Raw genomic sequence first — 27,352 nt, 5'->3', positions numbered from 1 at the left:
GAATATTCAGTTAATATTAAAAATTTACTGAGATTGCTTCAAGATGGTGGAGTAGGAGGACGTGTGTTCACTCTCTCTTGTGAGAGCACTGGAATCACAACTAACTACTGAACAATCATTGACAGGAAGACACTGGAACTCACCAAAAAAGATACCCCACATGCAAAGACAAAGGAGAAGCCACAGTGAGATGATAGGAGGGGTGCAATCACAATAAAATCAAATCCCATAACTGCTGGGTGGGTGACTCACAAACTGGAGAACACTTATACCACAGAAGTCCATGCACTGGAGTGAAGGCTCTGAGCCCCACATCAGGCTTCCCACCCTGGGGGTCTGGCAACAGGAGGAGGAATTCCCAGAGAATCAGACTTTGAAGACCAGTAGGATTTGATTGCAGAACTTAGGACTGGGGGAAACAGAGACTCTACTCTTGGAGTGCACACACAAAGTCTTGTGTGCACCAGGACCCAGGGGGAAGGAGCAGTGACACCACAGGAGACTGAACCAGACCTACCTGCTAGTGTTGGAGGGTCTCCTACAGAGGCAGGGGGGGGCGGCGGTGGCTCACCACGGGGACAAAGACACTGGCAGCAGAAGTTTTGGGAAGTACTCATTGGCGTGAGCCCTCCCGGAGTCTGCCATTAGCCCCAAAATAGAGCCTGTAGGCTCCAGTGCTCGGTCGCCTTAGGCCAAACAACCAACAGGGAGGGGACACAGCCCCACCCATCAGCTGACAAGTGGATTAAAGTTTTACTGAGCTCTGCCCACCAGAGCAACAGCCAGCTCTACCCACCACCAGTCCCTCCCATCAGGAAGCTTGCATAAGCCTCTTAGATAGCCTCATCCACCAGAGGGCAGACAGCAGAAGCAAGAAGAACTACAATCCTGCAGCCTGTGGAACAAAAACCACAATCACAGAAAGATAAACAAAATTAAAAGGCAGAGGATTATGTCCCAGATGAAGGAACAAGATAAAACCCCAGAAAAACAACTAAATGAAGTGGAGATAGGCAACCTTCCAGAAAAAGAATTCAGAATAATGGTAGTGAAGATGATCCAGGACCTCAGAAAAAGAATGGAGGCAAGGATCGAGAAGATGCAAGAAATGTTTAACAAAGACCAAGAAGAATTAAAGAACAAACAAACAGAGATGAACAATACAATAACTGAAATGAAAAATACACTAGAAGGAATCAATAGCAGAATAACTGAGGCAGAAAAATGGATAAGTGACCTGGAAGACAGAATGGTGGAAATCATTACTATGGAACAGAATATGGAAAAAAGAAAGAAAAGAAATGAAGACAGCCTAAGATACTTCTGGGACAACATTAAACGCACGAACGTTGGATTATGGGGGTCCCAGAAGGAAAAGAGAGAGAGAAAGGACCCGAGAAAATATTTGAAGAGATTATAGTTGAAAACTTCCCAAACGTGGGAAAGGAAATAGCCACCCAAGTCCAGGAAGCACAGAGAGTCCCAGGCAGGATAAACCCAAGGAGAAACAGGCCGAAACACATAGTAATCAAATTGAAAAAAATTAAAGATGAAAACTTATTAAAAGCAGCAAGGGAAAAACGACAAATAACATATAAGGGAAATCCCATAAGGTTAACAGCTGATTTCTCAGCAGAAACTCTGAAAGCCAGAAGGGAGTGGCATGATATATTTAGTGATGAAAGGGAAGAACCTACAACCAAGAACACTCTACCCAGCAAGGCTCTCATTCAGATTATATGGAGAAATCAAAAGCTTTACAGACAAGCAAAAGCTAAGAGAATTCAGCACCACCAGACCAGCTTTGCAACAAATGCTAAAGGAATTCCTCTAGGCAGGAAAAAGACTAGCAACGTTAAGCAACCTTGTACACATATAGAGTACTATATCAAAACCTCATGGGAACAGCAAACCCAGAAACTACAATAGATACACACAAAAAAAGAAAAAGCAACCCAAACAACACTAAAGATGATCATCAGAAGAGAACAAAAGAGGAAGGAAAGAAAAAAGACCTACAAAAGCAAACCCAGAACAATTAAGAAAATGGCAATAGGAACACACATATCAACAATTACCTTAAATGTAAATGGATTAAATGAGCCAAAAGACATAGACTGGCTGAATGGATATGAAAACAAGACCCGTATATATGCTGTCTACAAGAGACCCACTTCAGACCTAGGGACACATAGAGATTGAAAGTGAGGGGATGGAAGAAGGTATTCCATGCAAATGGAAATCAAAAGAAAGCTGGAATAGCACTACTCATATCCAAAAAAATAGACTTAAAAATAAACACTGTTATAAGAGACAAAGAAGGACACTGCATAACAATCAAGGGATCAATCCAAGAAGAAGTTACAGCAATTGTAAACATATATGCACCCAACATAGGAGCACTTCAATATATAAGGCAAATACTAACAGCCATAAAGGGAGTAATCGACAGTAACACAATAATAGTGGGGGACATTAACACCCCACTTTCATCAATGGACAGATCATCCAGACAGAAAATCAATAAAGAAACACAGGCCTTAAATGACACGTTAGACCAGATGGACTTAATTGATATTTATAGAGCACTCTACCCAAAAGCAGAAGAATACACATTCTTCTCAAGTGCACACGGAACATTCTCCAAGATTGACCACATCCTCGGCCACAAAGCAAGCCTCTGTAAATTTAAGAAAATTGAAATCATATCAAGAATCTTTTCTGCCCACAGTGCTATGAGATTAGAAATAAGCTACAAGAACAAAAAACTATAAAAAACACAAACATGTGAAGGGTAAACAATACGCTACTAAACAACCAATGGATCACTGAAGAAATCAAAGAGGAAATCAAAAAATACCTAGAGACAAATGGAAATGAAAGCACAACAATCCAAAACCTATGGGATACAGCAAAAGCAGTTCTAAAAGGAAAGTTTACAGCAATACAGTCTTACCTCAGGAAACAAGAAAAATCTCAAATAAACAACCTAACCTTATACCTAAAGCAACTAGAGAAAGAAAAACAAACAAAACCGAAAGTTAGTAGAAGGAAAGAAATCATAAAGATCAGAGCAGGAATCATAAAGATCAGATCGGCAATAAAGAAATAAACAAGGAAGACAATAGCAAAGATCAATGAAACTAAAAGCTGGTTGTTTGAAAAGATAAACAAAATAAAGAAAAAAAGGGAGAGGACTCAAATTAACAAAATTAGAAATGAAAATGGAGAAGTTATAACTGACACCACAGAAATACAAAGGATCATAAGAGACTACCATATGTAACAGTATGCCAATAAAATGGACAACCTGGAAGGAATGGACAAATTCTTAGAAAGGTACAGTCTCCCAAGACTGATCCAGGAAGAATTAGAAAATATGAAGAGACCAATCACAAGCACTGAAATTGAAACTGTAATTAAAAAACTCCCAACAAACAAAAGTCCAGGATCTGATGGCTTCACAAGCAAAGTCTATCAAACATTTAGAGAAGAGCTAACATCTATCCTTCTGAAACTCTTCCAAAAAATGGCAGAGGAAGGAAAACTCCTGAATTCATTCTATGAGGTCACCATCACCCTGATACCAAAACAAGACAAAGATACCATTAAAAGAGAAAATTACAGGCCAATATCACTGATGAACATAGATGCAAAAATCCTCAACAAAATAGTAGCAATTTGAATCCAACAATACATTAAAAGGATCATACACAATGATCAAGTGGGATTTATCCCAGGAATGCAAGGATTTTTCAATATCCGCAAATCAATCAGTGTCATACACCACACCAACAAAGTAAAGAATAAAAACCATACGATCACCTCAATAGATGGAAAAAACTTTTGACAAAATTCAACACTGATTTATGATAAAAACTTTCCAGAAAGTGGGCATAGAGGGAACCTACCTCAACATAACAAAGGCCATATATGACAAACCCACATCAAGCATCATACTCAATGGTGAAAAGTTGAAAACATCTCCTCTAAGATCAGGAACAAGACAAGGATGCCCACCCTCAGCACTTTTATTCAACATAGTTTTGGAAGTCCTAGCTACAGCAATCAGAGAAGAAAAAGAAATAAAAGGAATCCAAATTGGAAAATAAGAAGTGAAAATGTCACTGTTTGCAGATGACATGATACTATACATAGAAAATTCTAAAGACATTACCAGAAAACTACTACAGCTCACCAAGGAACTTGGTAAATTTGCAGGCTACAAAATTAATACACAGAAATCTGTTGCATTTCTATACACTAATAATGAAAGATCAGAAAGAGAAATTCAAGAAACAATCCCATTTACCACTGCATCAAAAAGAATAAAATACCTAGGAATAAACCTGCCTAAGGAGACAAAAGACCAGCACTCCAAAAACTATAAGACGCTGATGAAAGAAATCACAGATGACACGAACAGATGGAAAGATATACCATGTTCTTGGATTGGAAGAATCAATATTGTCAAAATGACTATACTTCCCAAGGCAATCTACAGATTCAATGCAATTCTTATCAAATTACCAATGTCATTTTTCACAGAACTAGAACAAAAAATGTTAAAATTTGTATGGAGACACAAAAGACCCCGAAAAGCCAAAGCAGTCTTGAGAAAGAAAAATGGAGCTGGAGGAATCAGACTCCCTGACTTCAGACTATACTAAAAAGCTATAGTCATCAAAACTGTATGGTACTGGCACAAAAATAGAACTATAGATCAATGGAACAGGATAGAAATCCCAGAAATAAACCCATGCACCTATGGTCAATTAATCTATGACAAAGGAGGCAAGACTATACAGTGGTGGAAAGACAGTCTCTTCAACAAATGGTGTTGGGAAAACTGGACAGCCACAGGTAAAAAAATGAAATTAGATCATTTTTTAACACTATACACAAAAATAAGCTCAAAATGGATTAAAGACCTAAATGTGAGACTGGACACTATAAAACTCCTAGAGGAAAACATAGGCAGAACACTCTGACATAAATCGCAGCAATATTTTTTCCAATCTGTCTCCCTGAGAAATGGAAATAAGAACAAAAATAAACAAATGGCAACTATTAAACTCAAAAGCTTTTGCACAGCAAAGGAAACCATAAACAAAACGAAAAGACAACCCACAGACTGGGAGAAAATACTTGCAAATGATGTGACTGACAAGGGATTAGCCTCCAAAATCTATAAACAGCTCATGTGGCTTAATATCATCAAAACAAACAACCCAAAGAAAAAATGGGCAGAAGACCTAAACAGACATTTTTCCAAGGAAGACATACAAATGGCCAAGAGGCACATGAAAAAATGTTCAACATCACTAATGATTAGAGAAATGCAAATCAAAACTACAGTGAGATATCACTTCACACCAGTCAAAATGGCTATCATAAAAAATCCACATACAATAAATGCTGGAGAGGGTGTGGAGAGAAGGGAACCCTCCTACACTGCTGGTGGGAATATAAACTGGTACAGCCACTATAGAGAACATTATGGAGGTTCCTTAAAAAACTAAAAATAGAGCTAACATATGACCCTGCAATCCCACTCCTGGGCATATATCTGGAGAAAAAAATGGTCAAAAAGTATACATGCACCCCAATGTTCATTGCAGTACTGTTTACAATAGCCAAGACATGGAAGCAACCTAAATGTCCATCGACAGAGGAATGGATAAAGAAGATGTGGTACATATATACAATGGAATATTACTCATCCATAAAAAAGAATGAAATAATGTCATTTGCAGCAACATGGATGGACATAGAGATTGTCATACTGAGTGAAGTAAGTCAGAAAGAGAAAGAGAAATATCTTATGATATTGCTTATTTGCAGAATCTAAAAAGAAATGATACAAATGAACGTATTTACAAAACAGAAACGGACTCATAGACTTAGAGAATGAACTTATGGTTACAGGGGAGAAGGGTGGAGGGAAGTTATAGTTAAGGGGTTTGGGATTGACATGTACACACTGCTATATTTAAAGCACAGAGAACTCTGCTCAATGTTATGTGGCAGCCTGGATGGGAGGGGAGTCTGGGGGAGAATGGATACATGTACTTGTAGGGCTAAGTTGCTTTGCTGTGAATCTGAAACTATCACAACATTGTTAATCGGTTATACTCCAATATAAAATAAAAAGTTAAAAAAAAAAAAAGTAAAATTTGAGATTATTCTTCCTTAGCTTAATGCATGCTTAAATGTTTCTCTGCCTTATTAGTCAAAATGTTAATTCTTTCTACTTCCTAGATGTATACACCATCACAAAAATAAAAATAAAAATTTACTGATGATATAGGAAAACACACCTCATCACTAGTGGTTTTGTCTTTTAGGTGAAGGGTTATTTTTATTTTCATTTTTACCTTATAACAGTCTCCTCCAGGAATGATTTCCTGAATATATACCAAGGGACCTTCATTCCGGTTAATTCCTCCTAGGATCTTCAGACCAAGGCCTGTCTCCTTGGTAACTGTAATCATCTGAAAGGCAGGATCCCTAAGATAAAGTAAAGTAGCATGCACAGGTTAGCCTAGAGATGGGTACCTACTTTTTCTTTAAACTGTTTGTTAAATCAAATTCTTAGAACTAGACAACTCAGAATACAAAGTACACACTATCAATGACATTTTAAAAAGTATGATCATACAAAAGCAATCAAATGAATTTTCTTAGCTCTAATTTTAATTTTTCTATAAAACAGCCAAACAGTAGAAGAAATTACTGCAATAATGCTTATTTCTTTGGAGTAGAAGAAAAATACTTTAAAAATATTATTTAAACAACTTTAAAGATTTATTAAAGGTGAATGAAGAGACTTAGTTTTTTTTTTTTTTTTTTATTCATTTATTTTATTTATGGCTGTGTTGGGTCTTCGTTTCTGTGCGAGGGCTTTCTCTAGTTGTGGCAAGCGGGGGGCCACTCTTCATCGTGGTGCACGGGCCTCTCACTATCGCGGCCTCTCTTGTTGCAGAGCACAGGCTCCAGACGCGCAGGCTCAGTAGTTGTGGCTCACGGGCCCAGTTGCTCCGCAGCATGTGGGATCTTCCCAGATCAGGGCTCGAACCCGTGTCCCCTGCATTGGCAGGCAGATTCTCAACCACCGCGCCACCAGGGAAGCCCTGAAGAGACTTAGTTTTAACTGATTTTTTTGACTACACCGAAGGATTCCAAAACAAAATACTTCAATGAATTAGGTAAGTGACTTTAAAAGACATGTTTTTGGCCATTTAAAGCAAAATAAATATGACCTTCATTTGAATCTCAAAAAAAAAAAAACAAATGCAGTTTATCTTTTTAATTTAGAAAGAGTATTTTCCTGGTACAGATTACTTGCTCCAGCTGCAATTTCTGCCAGACATAAAAGTGATGCCATTAGAAAAGAAGGAACTGTTAAAAGAATTCTGCAAAAGGTACTCTCCCCCCTTCACCTCAGTTATGTTTCTAAACAGTGGTCAGAGCAGATACTTTTACTGGTCCAAGAGAACTTGAATAAAGCATGAAACGAAGCTTAGGGCTGTCTGCTTACTTATGGTACAGTGGGTGTTGTGCTAAGCAATATACATACATTAGTCCGTTCAACTAATATTTATAAAATCCCTAAGATTATTACCCTCATTTTTCTAAAAGAACTCAAATCTGGGCAGGTTAACTTGGTGGCCCAAGGTTACGAAGCTGGAGAACAGCAATGTGAGGGCAGTCTGTCTTACTCCAGAGGCAAAGTATGGTCTAAGGTCTACTTCACTGGTGCACTAAAGCCATTTTTGAATATAGGACTTCCAGCTGTCTTCAAACGTGCCAAAACAGAGAAACTGCTGTTTAAAAAGAGTTACTCCATACCTTACATATGATTATAGCTTTAAAAAAATTTTCTTAACTTCTGCCATAGAAGTTCTGACTATATCTTTAAGAAGACTTGTATTCAAAAGTTAAATCATAAAAAAGTAGAATGAAAGAAATTAAAATTTTTAAAAAATTACAAAACTCCCTGTTTTTGAATATTTTGCCCTTTATATAGCACATCCTTTAGGGTTGCATTATATTGAATTCAGCTCTAGGGTTGGAGGGCCTATCTAGGGTTACTAGGGTAATAGTCAATTAGCTAGGAAAAAAAGGTAGAAAATGTTCTATTGTCAGATTCCAGAACCTCAGTCCATTCTTGACAGGAGATTTAGACTGCAAGGACGTAAAGGGGTGAAGCCTAGAAAAGGGCAAGATGAAGAAGAAAGGGGACAAAGGTCCTCATTAAGCACCTCCAATAACCTCTTAAACCCTCTAAATGTCAATTTCCTTCAATGGGGACACACACGATCTCCAGCATATGTTATTATTTCAGTAAAGGATCCCTCCTTTTCTAATCCCAACACAGAGTATCTATTATTAACACAGCAGTGTATTTACTTGCTAGGACCTTACTTTAAAATTCCCTCATTGTTAAGAATTTATATTACTTCTTTTTTTTTTTTTGGCTATTAAAAATAGTTCTGCTGCTCAACTTTAATCATAGTAAGAGAATTACAAGTTAAAACCAGGCAGAGACACTGCTTTTCACCTATCAGATCAACGTAAATTCAGAACTTTGACAATATAAGACAAGGCTTTAGGAAAGAGGTACTCTTTTACATTGTTGGTGGTAATGCAAAATGGCATAACCCCTAAAGAGGGGATTTGATAGTCTCTAACTTTACCTTCTGATCCAACAATCCCCTTTCTAGGAACCTTTCCCAAAGATACTCTGGCAAGAAATACAAATGACTTGTATACTAGGTTCGTCATTTGGCATAATTTGTGATCACCAAAAATAGCAAACAATTCAAATGTCCATCAATAAGGTACTGGATGAATAAACTATGGTATATTAAGAACAGAATACTATACAGTTACAACAAGGTACAAGGAAGATCTTTATAAATTGATATGAAGTGATCACCAGGATATAATTTTAAGTTTAAAAAAAGTCTGGTCAAAACACTATATATAATATGCTACCTTTTTGTTAAGAATGCACTGGCAAGTGGAGCCTGGGAGCTGGATCCTGGGTGTTTTGGGACATTTTGCCTTGGTCATATGCTACTTCCTCATGAACCTGATTTTGCCCTAAGTAGTTGGATAAAACTCTGTGCTGTCACACAGAGTAAAACTGTTCAACATCAATGCATGGAGCTCTGTAGACAGAGCTCTTCACCTACCACACAGCTGCGCCTGGCTTATATCCCTATGAGACTGGAGCTTTCCAGTGCTCCCAGGAGGAGGCATCAGAGAAAGATACCCTGAGTTTAACTAACCTGACATCCTTCTGCAGGGAAGATCTTCAAACCTGAGTCAAAGTGCTGGTGTACACTTGTTTACTATGTAAGCAAGAGTAGAAGAATGTCTATACAGTGGAACTATATACAGAATAAATAATAGCTTTGAGAAAAAATATAATTATATACACACATATATATATAACATGCATATTTATTTACATGGATATGTATTTGCTTATGCAAAAAGAAACACTGAAAAAGAACTAAGAATAAAGATGGCTATTTATAGGAGGAATGAGGGCACAGAGTGAAAGACAAGACTGAAAGCAGGACTTCTCCAAATATACCTTGTTATATGTGTGTTACATGTTTGCAAAATGGCCACCAATTCTTCCCATCTCTGTCTGCATGCCCCCAGGAATGTGACTTTACCGCTCCTTCCATTAAAAAGTAAAGTCTGTAACTCTAGACCTTGAATTTGGACTTAGTTATCTAAATTGCTTTAGCCAATGGTGCATAAGCAAATGTGAGGAAAACAGACATTTGAAAAACACTTGTGCTTATTGCTGGGAACCATTCTGCCACCACGTGAAAAAGCCTGAGCTAGCTGCCTGGAAGATGAGAGGCCAGGTTGAAAAAGACTTCAGCTATCCAGCCTTCCTAGATGAGGCCCCAGACATGGCAATGAGGCCACCCTACGTGATCTGGTGCAGCCCAGAAGAAATGCTCACGGAATCATGAGGAAGAATAAATGCTTGTTTGTTTTAAGGTACTTTGAGCTGGTTTGTTAGTCAGCAAATGTTAATGTTAACATTATGTTATTTTTTATACTGGAATTATAAAATATTTTAGGTATTCAAAAAATCAGATCAAATTTTTAAAAAGCAGTCTATATAAATAATTCTAAAAGAGAATGCATAATTTGTCCTTTACCCTGATTTACATAGAAAGCTCTGATCAACCTTTTCATTACCACTATCTTAGACCACAGGTAGGCAGCTGTATAAAACTTTCCACCAAATGTTCATTAATATTCTACATATTTTAAACTATGATAGTTCAAACATATTAAATTTAATTTAGCAATTACTTTTCAAGTAGCCCGGATGATACTACGGCAGATGTATTTTTATTCATGGTTTCACTACCACTGTAGCCTTGGATTTAACAGCTGTATAAATGAAGATCTTGACGAAGAGTCTATAAATTCTTCTTTTCCTAAGATTAGAGAAGTAGAAAATAAACTGTCATATCTTAGAACAGTCAAATTTGATTTTAACTGTGCATAAAAACATTACATATACTTGGCATGTAAACAATATGTGCCTGTGTATAGATGATAGATGTATTTTATATATGTTGGGCTATGGCATTTTAGTCATTGCTGATAATATCTGAGAAATGTAAAGGCAGTTCTGTAGATAGAAAGCTAGATAGAGCTATAGGACTATATCTATATCATTATCAATATCTATAGCTATATAAAAATCTGTATTTTCTAGCAGAAGTGAAGAATACAGTTAAGCTTTAGGTAACTATTATAGCTTCCACCGTTACTAAGCTTAAAAACCACATAATAATAAAAGACTGAGAAAAATGTCTCTTGTGAGCACAAGGCTAGGAATTTTACAGTCAGAATGTCTGCAAAATAATTATACAATACACTTTGAAGAAAACACAAATTCCTACTGTCTCACCAACTATCTTGAGGGACTTCCTGCAGATCCTATATTACTCTGACTCATATTACTCCATGAGCTTCTTAAATACTTTCCTATAAAAAGAAAAAAATATTATTTTAATGTCTCATATAGCTCCACTGTGAAAATTATAGAGAATAGTGCAGTTTCATTTAATTTAAAAACTGTATTTGAACAGATTTACCACTTCTGTATAAGAAACATAAATAAAGTATAGAAACCTGAAGTTGAAAAACACCTTAGGATCATTTAGCACAGCCCTCTTATTAAAGAAATGAGTAGCTAGATTCAGAGAGATTGTGTACTTTCCCTACACAAATAAGAAATAGTCAATGGTTGTTTTCCCAACTAGAACTCAGGCTTCAGAGCCCACAGCATGGAACTTGACATCAGACAGACCTGGATTCCAATTTGAACTTCTAGGCTTCTCCAAGCATCAGTTTCTTCAAAGGTACAGTAGGTAGTAGTGATGGTTTTACAAATGGATACACATGTCAAAACTTACCAAACTGTCTCACTATAAATATGTGCTGTTTGTTATAAATCAATTATACTCTAGTAAAGTTAAATTTTTTTAAAAATCCAATTTTCAGTTAAAAATGGCAGCTTGACCTTGGCATGTATCTTCTTTTCCTCCAAGAGCCTACTCATATAAAAGTAAAGGGTTACAAACAGTATAAACTCATAATGTTAGAGAAAAAATGAAAGAAGAGCCATGAGATGAAAAGTTTCAATAAATTTCTGGAAGACAAAAAATAGATGGTAGGGTGATAATTGATAAAGGAGGCCTGAAGAAGCTGAAAGCTAGGGAAAGGCTTTGTAAACACTTTTAAGTTTGAGCACACATATAGAAAATGTTAATACTTGTACGGTGTACTGGGGTAAACAGAGGTGGCATGTTATACCTCTAAGAAGTTGAGGGGCAATCACTAACTCAGCACACCATAACTGATTCATGGCAAAATTCTGGCCTATAAAACAGCTAGAGATGTTGAGGAACATATCTTGTAGAATCCCAGAGAGGTTGGGGACTCAGGAACCCAAAGTACTAGGGACAGTGAAACTGAGGTGGAGAACTAAAATCAAGGGGATTATCCCATCTCTTCTCCAACTACTTATGTGAGAGAAATCCTAGATTCTTCTGTCAATGAATTAAATGGACTCTGAAGAAAGAGCCAACAACCTTCTGGGATACTAACACAGAATTGTATCACTGGTCTGGGTGTTAAAAACCTGCTTCAATGTCTGGGCAAGATGGCGGAAGAGTAAGACGCGGAGATCACCTTCCTTCCCACAGATACATTAGAAATACATCTACACGTGGAACTGCTCCTACAGAACACCCACGGAATGCTGGCAGAAGACGTCAGACCTCCCAAAAGGCAAGAAACTAACCACGTACCTGGGTAGGGCAAAAGAAAAAAGAAATAACAGAGACAAAAGAATAGGGACGGGACCTGCACCAGTGGGAGGGAGCTGTGAAGGAGGAAAGGTTTCCACACACTAGGAAGCCCCTTCTCAGGCGGAGACTCCGGGTGGCAGAGGGGGTAAGCTTCGGAGCCACGGAGGAGAGCGCAGCCACAGGGGTGCGGAGGGCAAAGCGGAGAGATTCCCGCACAGAGGATCAGTGCTGACCGGCACTCACCAGCCCGAGAGGCTTGTCTGCTCAGCCGCTGGGGTGGGCGGGGCTGGGAGCTGAGGCTTGGGCTTCGCAGATCGGATCCCAGGGAGAGGACTGGGGTTGGCTGCGTGAACACAGCCTGAAGGGGGCTAGTGCGCCACAGCTAGCCGGGAGGGAGTCCGGAAAAAGGTCTGGAGCTGCCGAACAGGCAAGAGACTTTTTCTTGCCACTTTGTTTCGTGGCACGCAAGGAGAGGGGATTCAGAGTGCCGCCTAAATGAGCTCCAGAGACAGGCGCGAGCCGTGGCTATCAGTGCGGACCCCAGAGACGGGCATGAGACGTTAAGGCTGCTGCTGCCGCCACCAAGAAGCCTGTGGGCGAGCACAGGTCACTATCCACACCACCCCTCCCGGGAGCCTGTGCAGCCCGTCACTGCCAGGGTCCCGTGATCCAGGGACAACTTCCCCGGGAGAACGCACAGCGCGCCTCAGGCTGCTGCAACGTCACGCTGGCCTCTGCCGCCGCAGGCTCGCCCCGCATCCGTACCCCTCCCTCCCCGCCGCCTGAGTGAGCCAGAGCCCCCTTAGCAGGTGCTCCTTTAACCCCGTCCTGTGTGAGCAAAGAACAGATGCCCTCAGGCGACCTACACACAGAGGCGTGTCCAAATCCAAAGCTGAACCCCGGGAGCTGTATGAACAAAGAAGAGAAAGGGAAATTTCTCCCAGCAGCCTCAGAAGCAGCGGATTAAAGCTCCACAAACAACTTGATGTACCTGCATCTGTTGAATACCTGAATAGACAACGGATCATCCCAAATTGAGGAGGTGGACTTTGGGAGCAGGATATATTATTTTTTCCCCTTTTCCTCTTTTTGTGAGTGTGTATGTGTATGCTTCTGGGTGAGATTTTGTCTGTATACCTTTGCTTCTACCATTTGTCCTAGGGTTCGGTCTGTCTGTTTTATTTTGTTTTTTTCCTTACTTAAAAATTTTTTTTTCTTAATAATTTTTTTCTTATTTTTTATTTTAAAAAATTAAAAAAAATTTTTTCTTAATAAATTTTTTCTTAATAATTCTTTTATTTTTTATTTTAATAGCTTTATTTTATTTCATCTTACTATTTTATTATATTATATTTTCTTTTATTTTATCCTCTTTCTTTCTTTCTTTCTATTTTTTTCTCCCTTTTATTCTGAGCCGTGTGGATGAAAGGCTCTTGGTGCTCCAGCCAGGCATCAGGGCTGTGCCTCTGAGGTGGGAGGCCCAACCTCAGGACACTGGTCCACAAGAGACCGCCCAGTGCCACGTAATACCAAATGGCGAAAATCTCTGAGAGATCTCAATCTCAACATCAAGACCCAGCTTCACTCAACGACCAGCAAGCTACAGTGCTGGACACCCTATACCAAACAACTAGCAAGACAGGAACACAGCCCCATCCATTAGCAGAGAGGCTGCCTAAATTCATAATAAGGCCACAGACACGCCAAAATACACCACCAGACGTGGACGTGCCCACCAGAAAGACAAGATCCAGCCTCATCCACCAGAACACAGGCACTAGTCCCCTCCACCAAGAAGCCTACATAACCCACTGAACCAACCTTAGCCACTGGGGACAGATACCAAAAACAACAGGAAAAACGAACCTGCAGCCTGTGAAAAGGAGACCCCAAACACAGTAAGATAAGCAAAATGAGAAGACAGAAAAACACACAGCAGATGAAGGAGCAAGGTAAAAACACACCAGACCTAACAAATGAAGAGGATATAGGCAGGCTACCTGAAAAAGAATTCAGAATAATGATAGTAAAGATGGTCCAAAATCTTGGAAATAGAATAGACAAAATGCAAGAAACATTTAACAAGGACCTAGAAGAACTAAAGAGGAACCAAGCAACGATGAAAAACACAATAAATGAAATTAAAAATACTCTAGAAGGGATCAATAGCAGAATAACTGAGGCAGAAGAACGGATAAGTGACCTGGAAGATAAAATAGTGGAAATAACTACTGCAGAGCAGAATAAAGAAAAAAGAATGAAAAGAACTGAGGACAGTCTCAGAGACCTCTGGGACAACATTAAACGCACCAACATTCTAATTATAGGGGTCTCAGAGGAAGAAGAGAAAAAGAAGGGGACTGAGAAAATATTTGAAGAGATTATAGTTGAAAAATTCCTCAATATGGGAAAGGAAATAGTTAACCAAGTCCTGGAAGCACAGAGAGTCCCATACAGGATAAATACAAGGAGAAACACGCCAAGACACATATTAATCAAACTATCAAAAATTAAATATAAAGAAAACATATTAAAAGCAGCAAGGGAAAGGCAACAAATAACACACGAGGGAATCCCCATAAGGTTAACAGCTGATCTTTCAGCAGAAACCCTGCAAGCCAGAAGGGAGTGGCAGAACATACTTAAAGTGATGAAAGAGAAAAATCTACAACCAAGATTACTCTACTCAGCAAGGATATCCTTCAGATTTAATGGAGAAATTAAAACCTTTACAGACAAGCAAAAGCTAAGAGAATTCAGCACCACCAAACCAGCTTTACAACAAATGTTAAAGGACCTTCTCTAGGCAAGAAACACAAGAGAAGGAAAACACCTACAATAACAAACCCAAAACATTTAAGAAAATGGGAATAGGAACATACATATTGATAATTACCGTAAATGTAAATGGATTAAATGCTCCCACCAAAAGACACAGACTGGCTGAATGGATACAAAAACAAGACCCATATATATGCTGTCTACAAGAGACCCACTTCAGACCTAGGGACACATACAGACTGAAAGTGAGGGGATAGAAAAAGATATTCCATGCAAATGGAAAGCAAAAGAAAGCTGGAGTAGCAATTCTCATATCAGACAAAATAGACTTTAAAATAAAGACTATTACAAGAGACAAAGAAGGACACTATATAATGATCAAGGGATCGATCCAAGAGGAAGGTATAACAATTGTAAATATTTATGCACCCAACATAGGAGCACCTCAATACATAAGGCAAATACTAACAGCCATAAAAGGGGAAATCGACAGTAACACAATCATAGTAGGGGACTTTAACACCCCACTTTCACCAATGGACAGATCATCTAAAATGAAAATAAATAAGGAAACACAAGCTTTAAATGATACATTAAACAAGATGGACTTAATTGATATTTATAGGACATTCCACCCAAAAACAACAGAATACACATTTTTCTCCAGTGCTCATGGAACATTCTCCAGGATAGATCATATCTTGGGTCACAAATCAAGCCTTGGTAAATTTAAGAACATTGAAATCGTATCAAGTATCTTTTCCGACCACAACGCTATGAGACTAGATATCAATTACAGGAAAAGATCTGTAAAAAATACAAACACATGGAGGCTACACAATACACTACTTAATAACGAAGTGATCACTGAAGAAATCAAAGGGGAAATCAAAAAATACCTAGAAACAAATGACAATGGAGACACGACGCCCCAAAACCTATGGGATGCAGCAAAAGCAGTGTTAAGAGGGAAGTTTATAGCAATACAAGCCTACATCAAGAAACAGGAAACATCTCGAATAAACAACCTAACCTTGCACCTAAAGCAATTAGAGAAAGAAGAACAAAAAACCCCCAAAGCTAGCAGAAGGAAAGAAATCATAAAGATCAGATCAGAAATAAATGAAAAAGAAATGAAGGAAACAATAGCAAAGATCAATGAAACTAAAAGCTGGTTCTTTGAGAAGATAAACAAAATTGATAAACCATTAGCCAGACTCATCAAGAAAAAAAGGGAGAAGACTCAAATCAATTGAATTAGAAATGAAAAAGGAGAAGTAACCACTGACACTGCAGAGATACAAAGGATCATGAGAGATTACTACAAGCAACTCTATGCCAATAAAATGGACAACCTGGAAGAAATGGACAGATTCTTAGAAATGCACAACCTGCCGAGACTGAACCAGGAAGAAATAGAAAATATGAACAGACCATTCACAAGCACTGAAATTGAAACTGTGATTAAAAATCTCCCAACAAACAAAAGCCCAGGACCAGATGGCTTCACAGGTGAATTCTATCAAACATTTAGAGAAGAGCTTACATCTATCCTTCTCAAACTCTTCCAAAATATTGCAGAGGGAGGATCACTCCCCAACTCATTCTATAAGGCCACCATCACCCTGATACCAAAACCAGACAAAGATGTCACAATGAAAGAAAACTACAGGCCAATATCACTGATGAATATAGATGTAAAAATCCTCAACAAAATACTAGCAAACAGAATCCAACAGCACATTAAAAGGATCATACACCATGATCAAGTGGGGTTTATCCTAGGAATGCAAGGATTCTTCAATATATGCAAATCAATCAACGTGATATATCATATTAACAAATTGAAGGAGAAAAACCATATGATCATCTCAATAGATGCAGAGAAAGCTTTCGACAAAATTCAACACCCATTTATGATAAAAGCCCTGCAGAAAGTAGGCATAGAGGGAACTTTCCTCAACATAATAAAGGCCATATATGACAAACCCACAGCCAATATTGTCCTCAATGGTGCAAAACTGAAACCATTTCCACTAAGATCAGGAACAAGACAAGGTTGCCCACTCTCACCACTATTATTCAACGTAGTTTTGGAAGTGTTAGCCACAGCAATCAGAGAAGAAAAAGAAACAAAAGGAATCCAAACCGGAAAACAAGAAGTAAAGCTGTCACTGTTTGCAGATGACATGATACTATACATAGAGAATCCTGAAGATGCTACCAGAAAACTCCTAGAGCTAATCAATGAATTTGGTAAAGTAGCAGGATACAAAATTACTGCACAGAAATCTCTTGCATTCCTATATACTAATGATGAAAAATCTGAAAGTAAAATTTAGAAAACACTCCCGTTTACCATTGCAACAAAAAGAATAAAATATCTAGGAATAAACCTACCTAAGGAGACAAAAGACCTGTATGCAGAAAATTATAGGACACTGATGAAAGAAATTAAAGATGATAAAAATAGATGGAGAGATATACAATGTTCTTGGATTGGAAGAATCAACATTGTGAAAATGACTCTACTACCCAAAGCAATCTACAGATTCAATGCAATCCCTATCAAACTACCACTGGCATTTTTCACAGAACTAGAACAAAAAATTTCACAATTTGTATGGAAACACAGAAGACCCCGAATAGCCAAAGCAATCTTCAGAACAAAAAAAAGGGAGCTGGAGGAATCAGGCTCCCTGACTTCAGACTATATTACAAAGCTACAGTAATCAAGACAGTTTGGTACTGGCACAAAAACAGAAATATAGATCAATAAAACAGGATAGAAAGCCCAGAGATAAACCCACGCACCTATACTCACCTTATATTTGATAAAGGAGGCAAGCATATACAGTGGAGAAAAGACAGCCTCTTCAATAAGTGGTGCTGGGAAAATTGGACAGGTACATGTAAAAGTATGAAATTAGAACACTCCCTGACACCATACTCAAAAATAAACTCAAAATGGATTAAAGACCTAAGTGTAAGGCCAGACACTATCAAACTCTTAGAGGAAAACATAGGCAGAACACTCTGTGACATAAATCACAGCAAGATCCTTTTTGACCCAGATCCTAGAGAAATGGAAATAAAAACACAAATAAACAAATGGGACCTAATGAAACTTAAAAGCTTTTGCACAGCAAAGGAAACCATAAACAACACCAAAAGACAACCCTCAGAATGGGAGAAAATATTTGCAAATGAAGCAACTGACAAAGGATTAATCTCCAAGATTTACAAGCAGCTCATGCAGCTCAATAATAAAAAAACAAACAACTCAATCCAAAAATGGGCAGAAGACCTAAAGAGACATTTCTCCAAAGAAGATATACAGATTGCCAACAGACACATGAAAGAATGCTCAACATCATTAATCATTAGAGAAATGCAAATCAAAACTACAATGAGATATCATCTCACACCGGTCAGAATGGCCATCATCAAAAAATATAGAAACAATAAATGCTGGAGAGGGTGTGGAGAAAAGGGAACCCTCTTGCACTGTTGGTGGAAATGTAAACTGATACAGCCACTATGGAGAACAGTATGGAGGTTCCTTAAAAAACTAAAAATAGAACTACCATACGACCCAGCAATCCCACTACTGGGCATATACCCTGAGAAAACCATAATTCAAAAAGAGTCATGTACCAAAATGTTCATTGTAGCTCTATTTACAATAGTCAGGACATGGAAGCAACCTAAGTGTCCATCATCAAATGAATGGATAAAGAAGATGTGGCACATATATACAATGGAATATTACTCAGCTATAAAAAGAAATGAAATGGAGGGATTTGTAGTGAGGTGGATGGAGTTAGAGCCTGTCATACAGAGTGAAGTAAGTCAGAAAGAGAAAAACAAATACAGTATGCTAACACATATATATGGACTCTACGAAAAAAGAAGGTCATGAAGAACCTAGTGGCAAGACGGGAATAAAGACACAGACCTACTAGAGAATGGACTTGAGGATATGGCTAGGGGGAGGGGTGAGATGTGACAGGGTGCGAGAGTGGCATGGACATATATACACTACCAAATGTAAAATAGATAGCTAGTGGGAAGCAGCCGCATAGCACAGGGAGATCAGCTCTGTGCTTTGTGACCACCTAGAGGTGTGGGATAGGGAGGGTGGGAGGGAGGGAGACGCAAGAGGGAGGAGATACGGGGATATATGTATATGTATAACTGATTCACTTTGTTATAAAGCAGAAACTAACACACCACTGTAAAGCTATTATACTCCAATGAAGATACTTAAAAAAAAAAAAAAAAACCTGCTTCAACTTTCACAGCCCCTGTTGTAGCAAGCAACAGAAACAGTGGGAGCACACAGATCAACAGTAGCAGGGAAATGAAGCCACCAAGCGCTGTCAGCAGCAAAATTCCGATGGCCAGGAAGCAAGAAGGTTACTCAGTACCCCATGGGGGAAGGAGGGGAAACTTGAGGGAAGAGCTTACAATCCTAGGGCTTGACAGAGTAATAACTCAGAGTCAAGAGCTGCTGCAGTGGTCCACAAGACTAATGCAGCCGTGGAAGAGAGTTCAATTCTAAAAGTAAGTTTTTATAAGTTCATTATAGACTGCTTTAATAATATAGCAGAATGGAGCAGATTCCCAAACCTTCAGTGAGGAAGTTTTGATATAACAATAATAATAGCAACTACCATCTATTGGCACCATGTGTCACACACTGTGCTAAGTATTTCAAATGTATTTATCTTATTTAATATCATGGAAAATGCATTAGAATTAAGTTAAAAAAAGCTGAGTTCAAATGGCAATACCGCTATATGCTAGCCATACAGCCTTAGAATAGTTACCTAACCTCCTGGCGTCTCTTCATATTAAGGTAGGAATAATAACACCTAGCTAAAAAGGTTGCCCTGAGGATTAAGGGAGATGTAAAAAATTGGGCTGTCTTCACAGTGTTACCAAAGTGAGTAAGATCCCCATGCAGTAGTGATTTGTCTTAACTGGGCGCTGGGTCCCCAGGTCATGGAACATATCCAAGTATAATGGATGTGTCATTGTTAAATTCTATAATAGATTCCATACAGTGTCATTTAATTTTTTTTCTACTTTAAACTATTAAAATGAAATTTCAGTTTTTAAACTATTTCATTCACCTAACATACCTGTCATTGTCCTAAATGCTGGAGGTGAGATAAAAAGAAAAGAGTCTATCCCCAGAGACAGTCAAATAAACAGACATCAGGAGGGTGCTAAGTGCTCCGACAGTGGTATTCACAGGGTGCTGGGGGCATGGAGGAAGGCCACCTAACCCAGAATGGAGGAGTCGTCATGAAACAGCAACACAGCCAGGCATCATACTAGAGGATTTTATCCTCAGAGGAGCCCCAAAAGGCAGGTAATATTAACCCATTTTACATATGAGAAAATCAGTTAATGGAGAAGCTATGTGACTTGCCACAATGCTAAACAGTTATAAAGTGGAATTTGAATCCAGTTCTGCCTGGTTTCAAACACAAGCTTTTTCTGCTACAGGATGCTGGAAAATTAATTTATGTGGAAAAATGTCATCCTCCAACAAAGTAGGATAAGAGAGTGTTAATTAATGTAGTAATATGCTGTCTCTCTTCTATGAAGATGATACTATTTTTTTTTTTTTTTGGCTGTGTCACACAGCATGCAGGATCTTAGTGCCCCAACCAGGGATTGAACCCGTGCCCCCTGCAGTGGAAGCATGGAGACTTAACCACTGGACCGCCAGGGAAGTCTCTATGAAGATGATACTACTGATTAAAGTTCTTTACAATAATGAAATGGGTTTAATCTTATCCATCCAAACATCACGCTTTTTTTTTCTCTCCACATGAACAAGGTATCCATTGTCTTATCCTTAAAAATCATAAAATGCCTTTTCCTTCCCTCTCCTTTACTTGTTTCCTACTCCTTCCTTTATACAAGCGAGCAAGGCCCTCAATCGATAGGGGTTCTAGTAATGTTACACATCCACCCCAACCCCCCAACTTCACAGTATTAATGAATGACACAAAGAAAATATTCTATTCTTTTACTAAAAATACGATCATTCAAGGAAAATATTTTGTTTTTCTAGGTTGCTGACTCATAGGGGGAAAAGGTTAGGTCAGCAAAAACAGAGACAGTGGAACACTGGGGGAAAATATCTTGTTTTATAAGCTGACTTTATTCTGGAAAACTTAAATTAGAGCTTTACTTTGATACACAACTCTCTTATGATTGCATTAGAAGTTTTCATTCCATACAATTAAAAATCTCATCAGATAAAAATCTGCCTATCATGCACATGATATCTGAATAACAGACTTAATAATTTATATTCTCAGAGACACGACATTCAGTATTTTCTAAAACTAGTTCTTTTTACCAGACCAAAAATAGAGAATATAAAAGGGAAAGGGATAAAAACATCTGACAGAAATGATGGTAAGTGTTAACTTGATTAAACTATAATAATGCCATATGAAACATTATATTTTTTAAATTTAAATAATAGTTAATACATTCCAATGTGGTTATATATTATGGATGTATATCTCTGTCCTATCCAGCTCCACACCATTTTCACACTTAGGTACCCACTCTTTTAGTTTCTTGTGAATCCTTTTAGTTCTTTTACGTACAAATAAACAAATATAAATAAATATTCTGATTCCTTGACATTTTTTTGATGCAGAAAGTAGCTGCAATCAGGCACAAAGCACCCAGCTGTTCAGGTTGTACACTGTACAATCCAGAGGGTATGGGTCATACAGACTCTGATGTGAACAGGTACTCTGGAGTGTGTGGTAGTCCTGCATACTATATACACTACTGTGCAACCTGTTTCTTTTTTTCTTTAACTTAATATATAACTTGGAATTCTTTTCATATTTTTACATAGCATACTAATTTATTTTCACAGCTGTATAGTATTCCATTTTATGGATGGACCATATTTATTTATTCCCTTATTGATAGATATTTAAATTGTTTCAATTTTTTTGCTATTGCTATAATGAAATCTTTATATATAGGTCACATTACACATGTACAAATCTATCTGTAAGATAAATTTACAAAAATCAGAGTTTATACACACTTGCTATTTTGACAGAAAATGCCAAACTGCTCTCCATCCGGGTTGTACTATTTACCATTCCATCAATAATAGTGCCTCCATCAATAATAGTGCCTGGTATTCCAAATCCTCACCAACATGGTATACTATATTACTTGGATTTTGACAGTCATATTGATGAAAATGGTATCTTAATGTAGTCTGAGTGAGGCTGAGCATTTTTTTTATGCTTTCAGAACCTTTTATGTGAACTGTGTTTTCCTATCTTTTGCCAATTTTCCTATTCATTGTTAGCTTTTTACTGTCTAGTTTCTAGTTCTTAAATCCTAGGGAGATTATTCCTCTGTCTGCACTAAGAATTGCAAGTATATCTTCCTCCTTTTGTTCTTAGATTTTTTTTTTTTTTGGTTATGCAAAAGTTTGTGGCTAAATTTATCTTTTCTTTTATGATTTTTGGTTTAAGTCAAATGAAAGTCCTTGCCCACTCCACAAAGTTACAAAGAACTCTCATATTTTCTTACAGTTTCATTCTAAAATCTTTGATCCATTTGGAATCCACCTACAGTATAAGGTACAGATCCAACTCTTATTTTCTCCCCCAAGAAGATCACTCAGTTGTCTCAATCACATTTATTAAATGTGATTAGAGATGCAACCTTCATCATACACCAGATCTCATAAGTACTTGGGTCTACTACTGTACTTTTTTATTCTGGCCCATTTGTTATTCTACGTATTCATGTACCAACACTATTTTATTTTAATGATAGAAGCTTTATAATATGTTTTCATATCTGGTAAGGACAATGCTCACTGCTCTTTTTCAGCCAAGTTTCAGCCAAGTTTTCCTGGCTATTTTTGGTGATTTTTACACATTAACATCTAAATCTTCTTGTTTTTAAAAAAAAAAAAAAAAAAAGCTAATTGTTGGGAATCACATTAAATTTACAAATTGATTGAGGAAGCACTGGTATCTATCTTTTTGATTTTTCCTGTCACAGTACTTGGTATATCTTTCCTTTTGTTCAAGTCTTCTTTTGTGACCTTCTGCAGTGTTTTAAAGTGTCTTCATATGGGTCTTGCACATTTCTTATTTATTTAATTCCTAGGCATTTTGATATTTTTTCTATTAACTTAATGCCTTTTAAAACACCTATTATTTTGTAAAGGATAAAAACTGTTTTTGGAAAGCTTAGTAAAATCTTCTCGAAAACAACCTCTTTCACCCCAAATTCTGTCACATGATTTAATGTCTTTATTTTTTAGTGTTTCTAGTAAACTAGTTTAAGGAAAAACAGGCCCAATTCATATATTAGATTTTAGTTGAAAATTGTGTAACTGCAATATGTTCGTTTATATCTAAGTGCATCTTATTTAACACTTCAATACATATACACATACAGCTTACAATTAATTAATTAGAAGCCTTACTGAGTTATCATTACAAAGATGAAAATAATAACTCTAGAATAGACTCATAAGAGCTTTATAAGCAAGAACCTAATTCTCATCCTCCCTTGACAAAGTACTTTTATATCTACTTCAAAGTTCTTAACAAGCTATGTTGCCAAGGAACTCTAATGTCTTTTAATTGTTTCTCTAAAGTGAAAAGGTAAACAGAAGAGACAAAGGACAGGTGTTGTAACAGTGGAGGAGAGATTTATTGGCTCAATACTAAACCCAAACAGTCTCTCCCCTCTCCCTCCTCTTCCACCTCCTCCATCATCATCATCATCATCATCATCATCATCATCATCTTAAAAAGCATATGAGAAAGGTGCTTTGTCAGAAGCTATCGAGTCATATACATCTAAATGTCTTTGAAGACTCACCAGGTTATTTCAATCAAGTGACTGGGGATCTTTAGTTCATTACTGAGTGTGACAGCTTATGCTTATGTCATTAGAAAGGGAAAAAAAAAAGAAAAAAAAAAGGAGATCAAGCAGGCTTTTTCTTAGGAAACAGTGAAATTTTACATTAAGGTCATTTTAAGGGAGAAGGAGGCCTACCCAATAAGTTATCTGTCTGGATTCTGTGACTGACAAATTAGAAATGCCTCCTATTTATAAATTCACTGGAACTAATATTAAAAATGTCAATATCGCTTATTGTAAAGTTAGACCTATAGATTCAGTATTATACTTGAAGAAACACACATATAAGAAAATAACAATGTTTAGGAACTGTGACAACTTGTACACCTTATGACAGCAGAAATTCTTCAAGACAGCGTTAGCTATTTATATAATCCTAGGGTTGTTTAAGAACATCGGCAAAAATCAGGAATGACTCCCTTCTCTGGGCTAGACTTTAACTGATCTTTTAAAATGGCATGAAAGTTTCAGGAAATCAAGATATAAAAAATCGGTCAAAGGGTTATTTTACTATCTCCTTGATTCTGTACGCAAAGGCAATATTCCCCCTGGTGGTACATTTTTTTCTTAGATTTTCAAGAATCTAAGCAGGTCAGGAATGCTACTCATTTGCCTTCGAGGTGGATGAATAGCATCTGCTTGTAACCCACAGCCCAACCCAGTGGGAAACAACAGAAAACTGCTTCAAAGAAGCAGTCCTGGGCTTCTTGAAAGGAGATCTTCATCAGACCAACAGCTCACTGCTCTCACAAGTTTCCTTAGACTACCTGACTGCCCTCTGCTTGCCAATCACTGGCTCAGTACAATCATGTGCATGCACTGTGCTAAATGCTTATGATATTATGCCAAAAAACCCAAGGCCTATGCTTTTAAGGCATCTACATGCTAGCGCTGGGAGAAAAATAACAAAAATGGAAATAACATGAACTAGATTTCAGATACTGAAAGGTGATATGATCATATGCGACTGGACAAAGGAGAGCTAATTTAGATTGGGTACTAGAGTTCCATCTAAGATCCAAATAATAGGTCAGCCAGGAGAAAAACTGAGGGACCAAGTATTCCAGGCAGAGAACGTCTCAAGGCAGCAAAAAATTTGAGATGTTTACCCAACAAAAAAAAGTGTGACTGGAGCATGATGAATGGGGAGAGAGAGGAGATGAAGTTAGAGAAGTAGGCAGGGTCTAGAGTACTTAGAGTCTTAGGCGTCATGTAAGAAATAGGAATTTTTGCTTGATCTTATTTCGTACAACCTGACTGTTCTCAGGAGATCTGAATTTGCCTTTTGCCTTATCTCTTACCTTTAACTTCTGCTTATTCTAGGTAGGCTGACTATACTCTAGCCTGAATTATGTCAGAATGTCAGTCAGTTCATTTGGGATATAATCAATTGGGGGAAGGGGGCAGTACAAAATGAAAATGCGAAGCCCCTTGTTAAAAAAAAATTATTAACAATTTCAAGAAAGTGACAGCAGAGCATTAAACCAAGTACAGGGTCCAACTAAGTGAGCAAGGCCTGTATGACTGACTGCATAGGTAACATACCGATGAAGCTGGCCCTGAACTTGATAAATGTTACTTGAAAAAAATAAATGCCTTCTACTGATGAATAATTTGTTTTCATTTCACCTTATCTGTCAATCACATAAACTTATTCAAGATCTTTTAAATGGAGTAGCCTCTCAAACATGTGGTTTAAAAGAAGCTGCCAGGCTATATGGGAAAAGAATCAAAAAAAGAGTGGATATATGTATATGTGTATGTATAACACATTCACTTTGCTGTACACCTGAAACTAACACAACATTGTAAATCAACTATTCTCCAATAAAAATTAAATCTGCAAATATTTCCACATTTTTAAAGTGGATTCTACATGATGATAATTTAATATAAACAATTACTTTTTTGTTTTTATTTCAAAAAAAAATAAAGGAAGCTGCCAGGAAATAAAAAAACTAGGATATCAAGACTTACTGCGGCAACTTCATGCCATTATTGTGTACTAATTGGAAAACAGTGATTATCCGGTCTATTCTCAGGCAAACTACAATTCATTTGTTCTTACCATTTACTCAAATGTATTACTCTTCCTCTTTTAGGTAGAAGGAAAGTACTGCAATAAATACCTACTAAATAAACAGTTGTTAGTACTGTTGGAATAATTGTTAGGTACTTCAAATTGCCAAATGGATCTAAATGGCTTTATTAGGCAGCCAGCTAGGAAATACAGCTCAGTGGCTAACATATTAAGATTTACATTGCAATGTCCTTAACTTATGCATTAAAAATACTAAAAAATGTAATTATAAACCAAATTTTTTTTATTTTTGGCCACGCCGTGCGGCTTGCAAGATCTTAGTTCCAAGATCGGGGATAGAACCCATGCCACCTGCAGTGGAAGCACTGAGTCCTAACCACCGGACCACCAGGGAACTCCCACAAACCAAATTTTAAAAACAATACGTCTTTATAATCTTTAAGTCAGAAAGCCTGAAAACCAATAATCAGATGAGAAAACATTGTGACTATCAGGTTTTTTTTCCCATTTTTCCTTCTTTTCCCACCTTCTCCCATTTCACTCACCTCCATCCTCCAAAATAGTTTGTATGAAAAATAACAATGTATTTTACCTACTATGTAAAATTGAACAAGATCATAGCTAACTAGAAAGGGTTCACAAGGTTCAATTATTTACTGCTAAAAATGATATTACAAATAAAAGATGCTGAGTCTGAAACGTCAGTCCAGCCCCAGGTGTTTTAAGTTTGTAATCAACACCTCTACTTGCAGGACAGGGTTGTACTAGCCTTGCCTGAGGTGCTCCCATTCCATTCATGGTAGAACCCATTACTTAGCATTAGTTACCATAATGATTTATGCAACATCACAAGCACACTCAGACTCACAAGAACTGCAGCCAACACTGCTCTATTGCTATCAAGATTACTGTACCTTGGAAAAGAGTAATTTCATTTGCAATTACACAACAAAATAAAAGTACAAAACAAAGACACTATTATTGACATATTTATGCTGCTACCTCTTGCTACATGGAAGGGTTGCCTGGAAAAAAAGAATGGTCAAAGGGAATGTTTTGTTGGTTTCAGTGACATTAATGTTTGCACGGGGTTTGAGTTTATGCTGTAAGGAATTTAAAATATGACAGGTCTTGTCCTGAAAGAAATGACAATCTGGTATAAGAACTAAGGTAGATACAGATGAAAAAAATTTTCAAACATTCTCATAACACAGGAATA

The 27,352-nt window shown here is 37.5% G+C and overlaps 1 protein-coding gene across 4 annotated transcripts in view; it reads right to left on the bottom strand.

Annotated features, from left to right (window-relative positions):
• STXBP4 (syntaxin binding protein 4) overlaps positions 1-27,352 on the bottom strand; it is a 213,573-nt gene that overhangs the window by 184,138 nt on the left and 2,083 nt on the right. For 3 of the 4 annotated variants that reach the window (XM_082371880.1, XM_082371882.1, XM_082371883.1), the window contains exons 2-4: positions 10,958-11,034; positions 10,351-10,478; positions 6,378-6,510 (exon numbers count right to left, since the gene is read on the bottom strand). In XM_082371880.1, coding sequence (XP_082228006.1) covers positions 6,378-6,510; positions 10,351-10,397 — 180 coding nt within the window. In that variant the 5' untranslated portion in view covers positions 10,398-10,478; positions 10,958-11,034. The remainder of the gene's footprint in view (positions 1-6,377; positions 6,511-10,350; positions 10,479-10,957; positions 11,035-27,352) is intronic. The other variant, XM_082371881.1, reaches the window with a different exon arrangement.

The sequence above is a fragment of the Balaenoptera borealis genome (genome assembly GCF_965194805.1).
Source record: "Balaenoptera borealis genome assembly, chromosome: 20".
Classification (NCBI taxonomy): Eukaryota; Metazoa; Chordata; class Mammalia; order Artiodactyla; family Balaenopteridae; genus Balaenoptera; species Balaenoptera borealis.
This window is presented reverse-complemented; position numbering and strand designations above follow the sequence as displayed.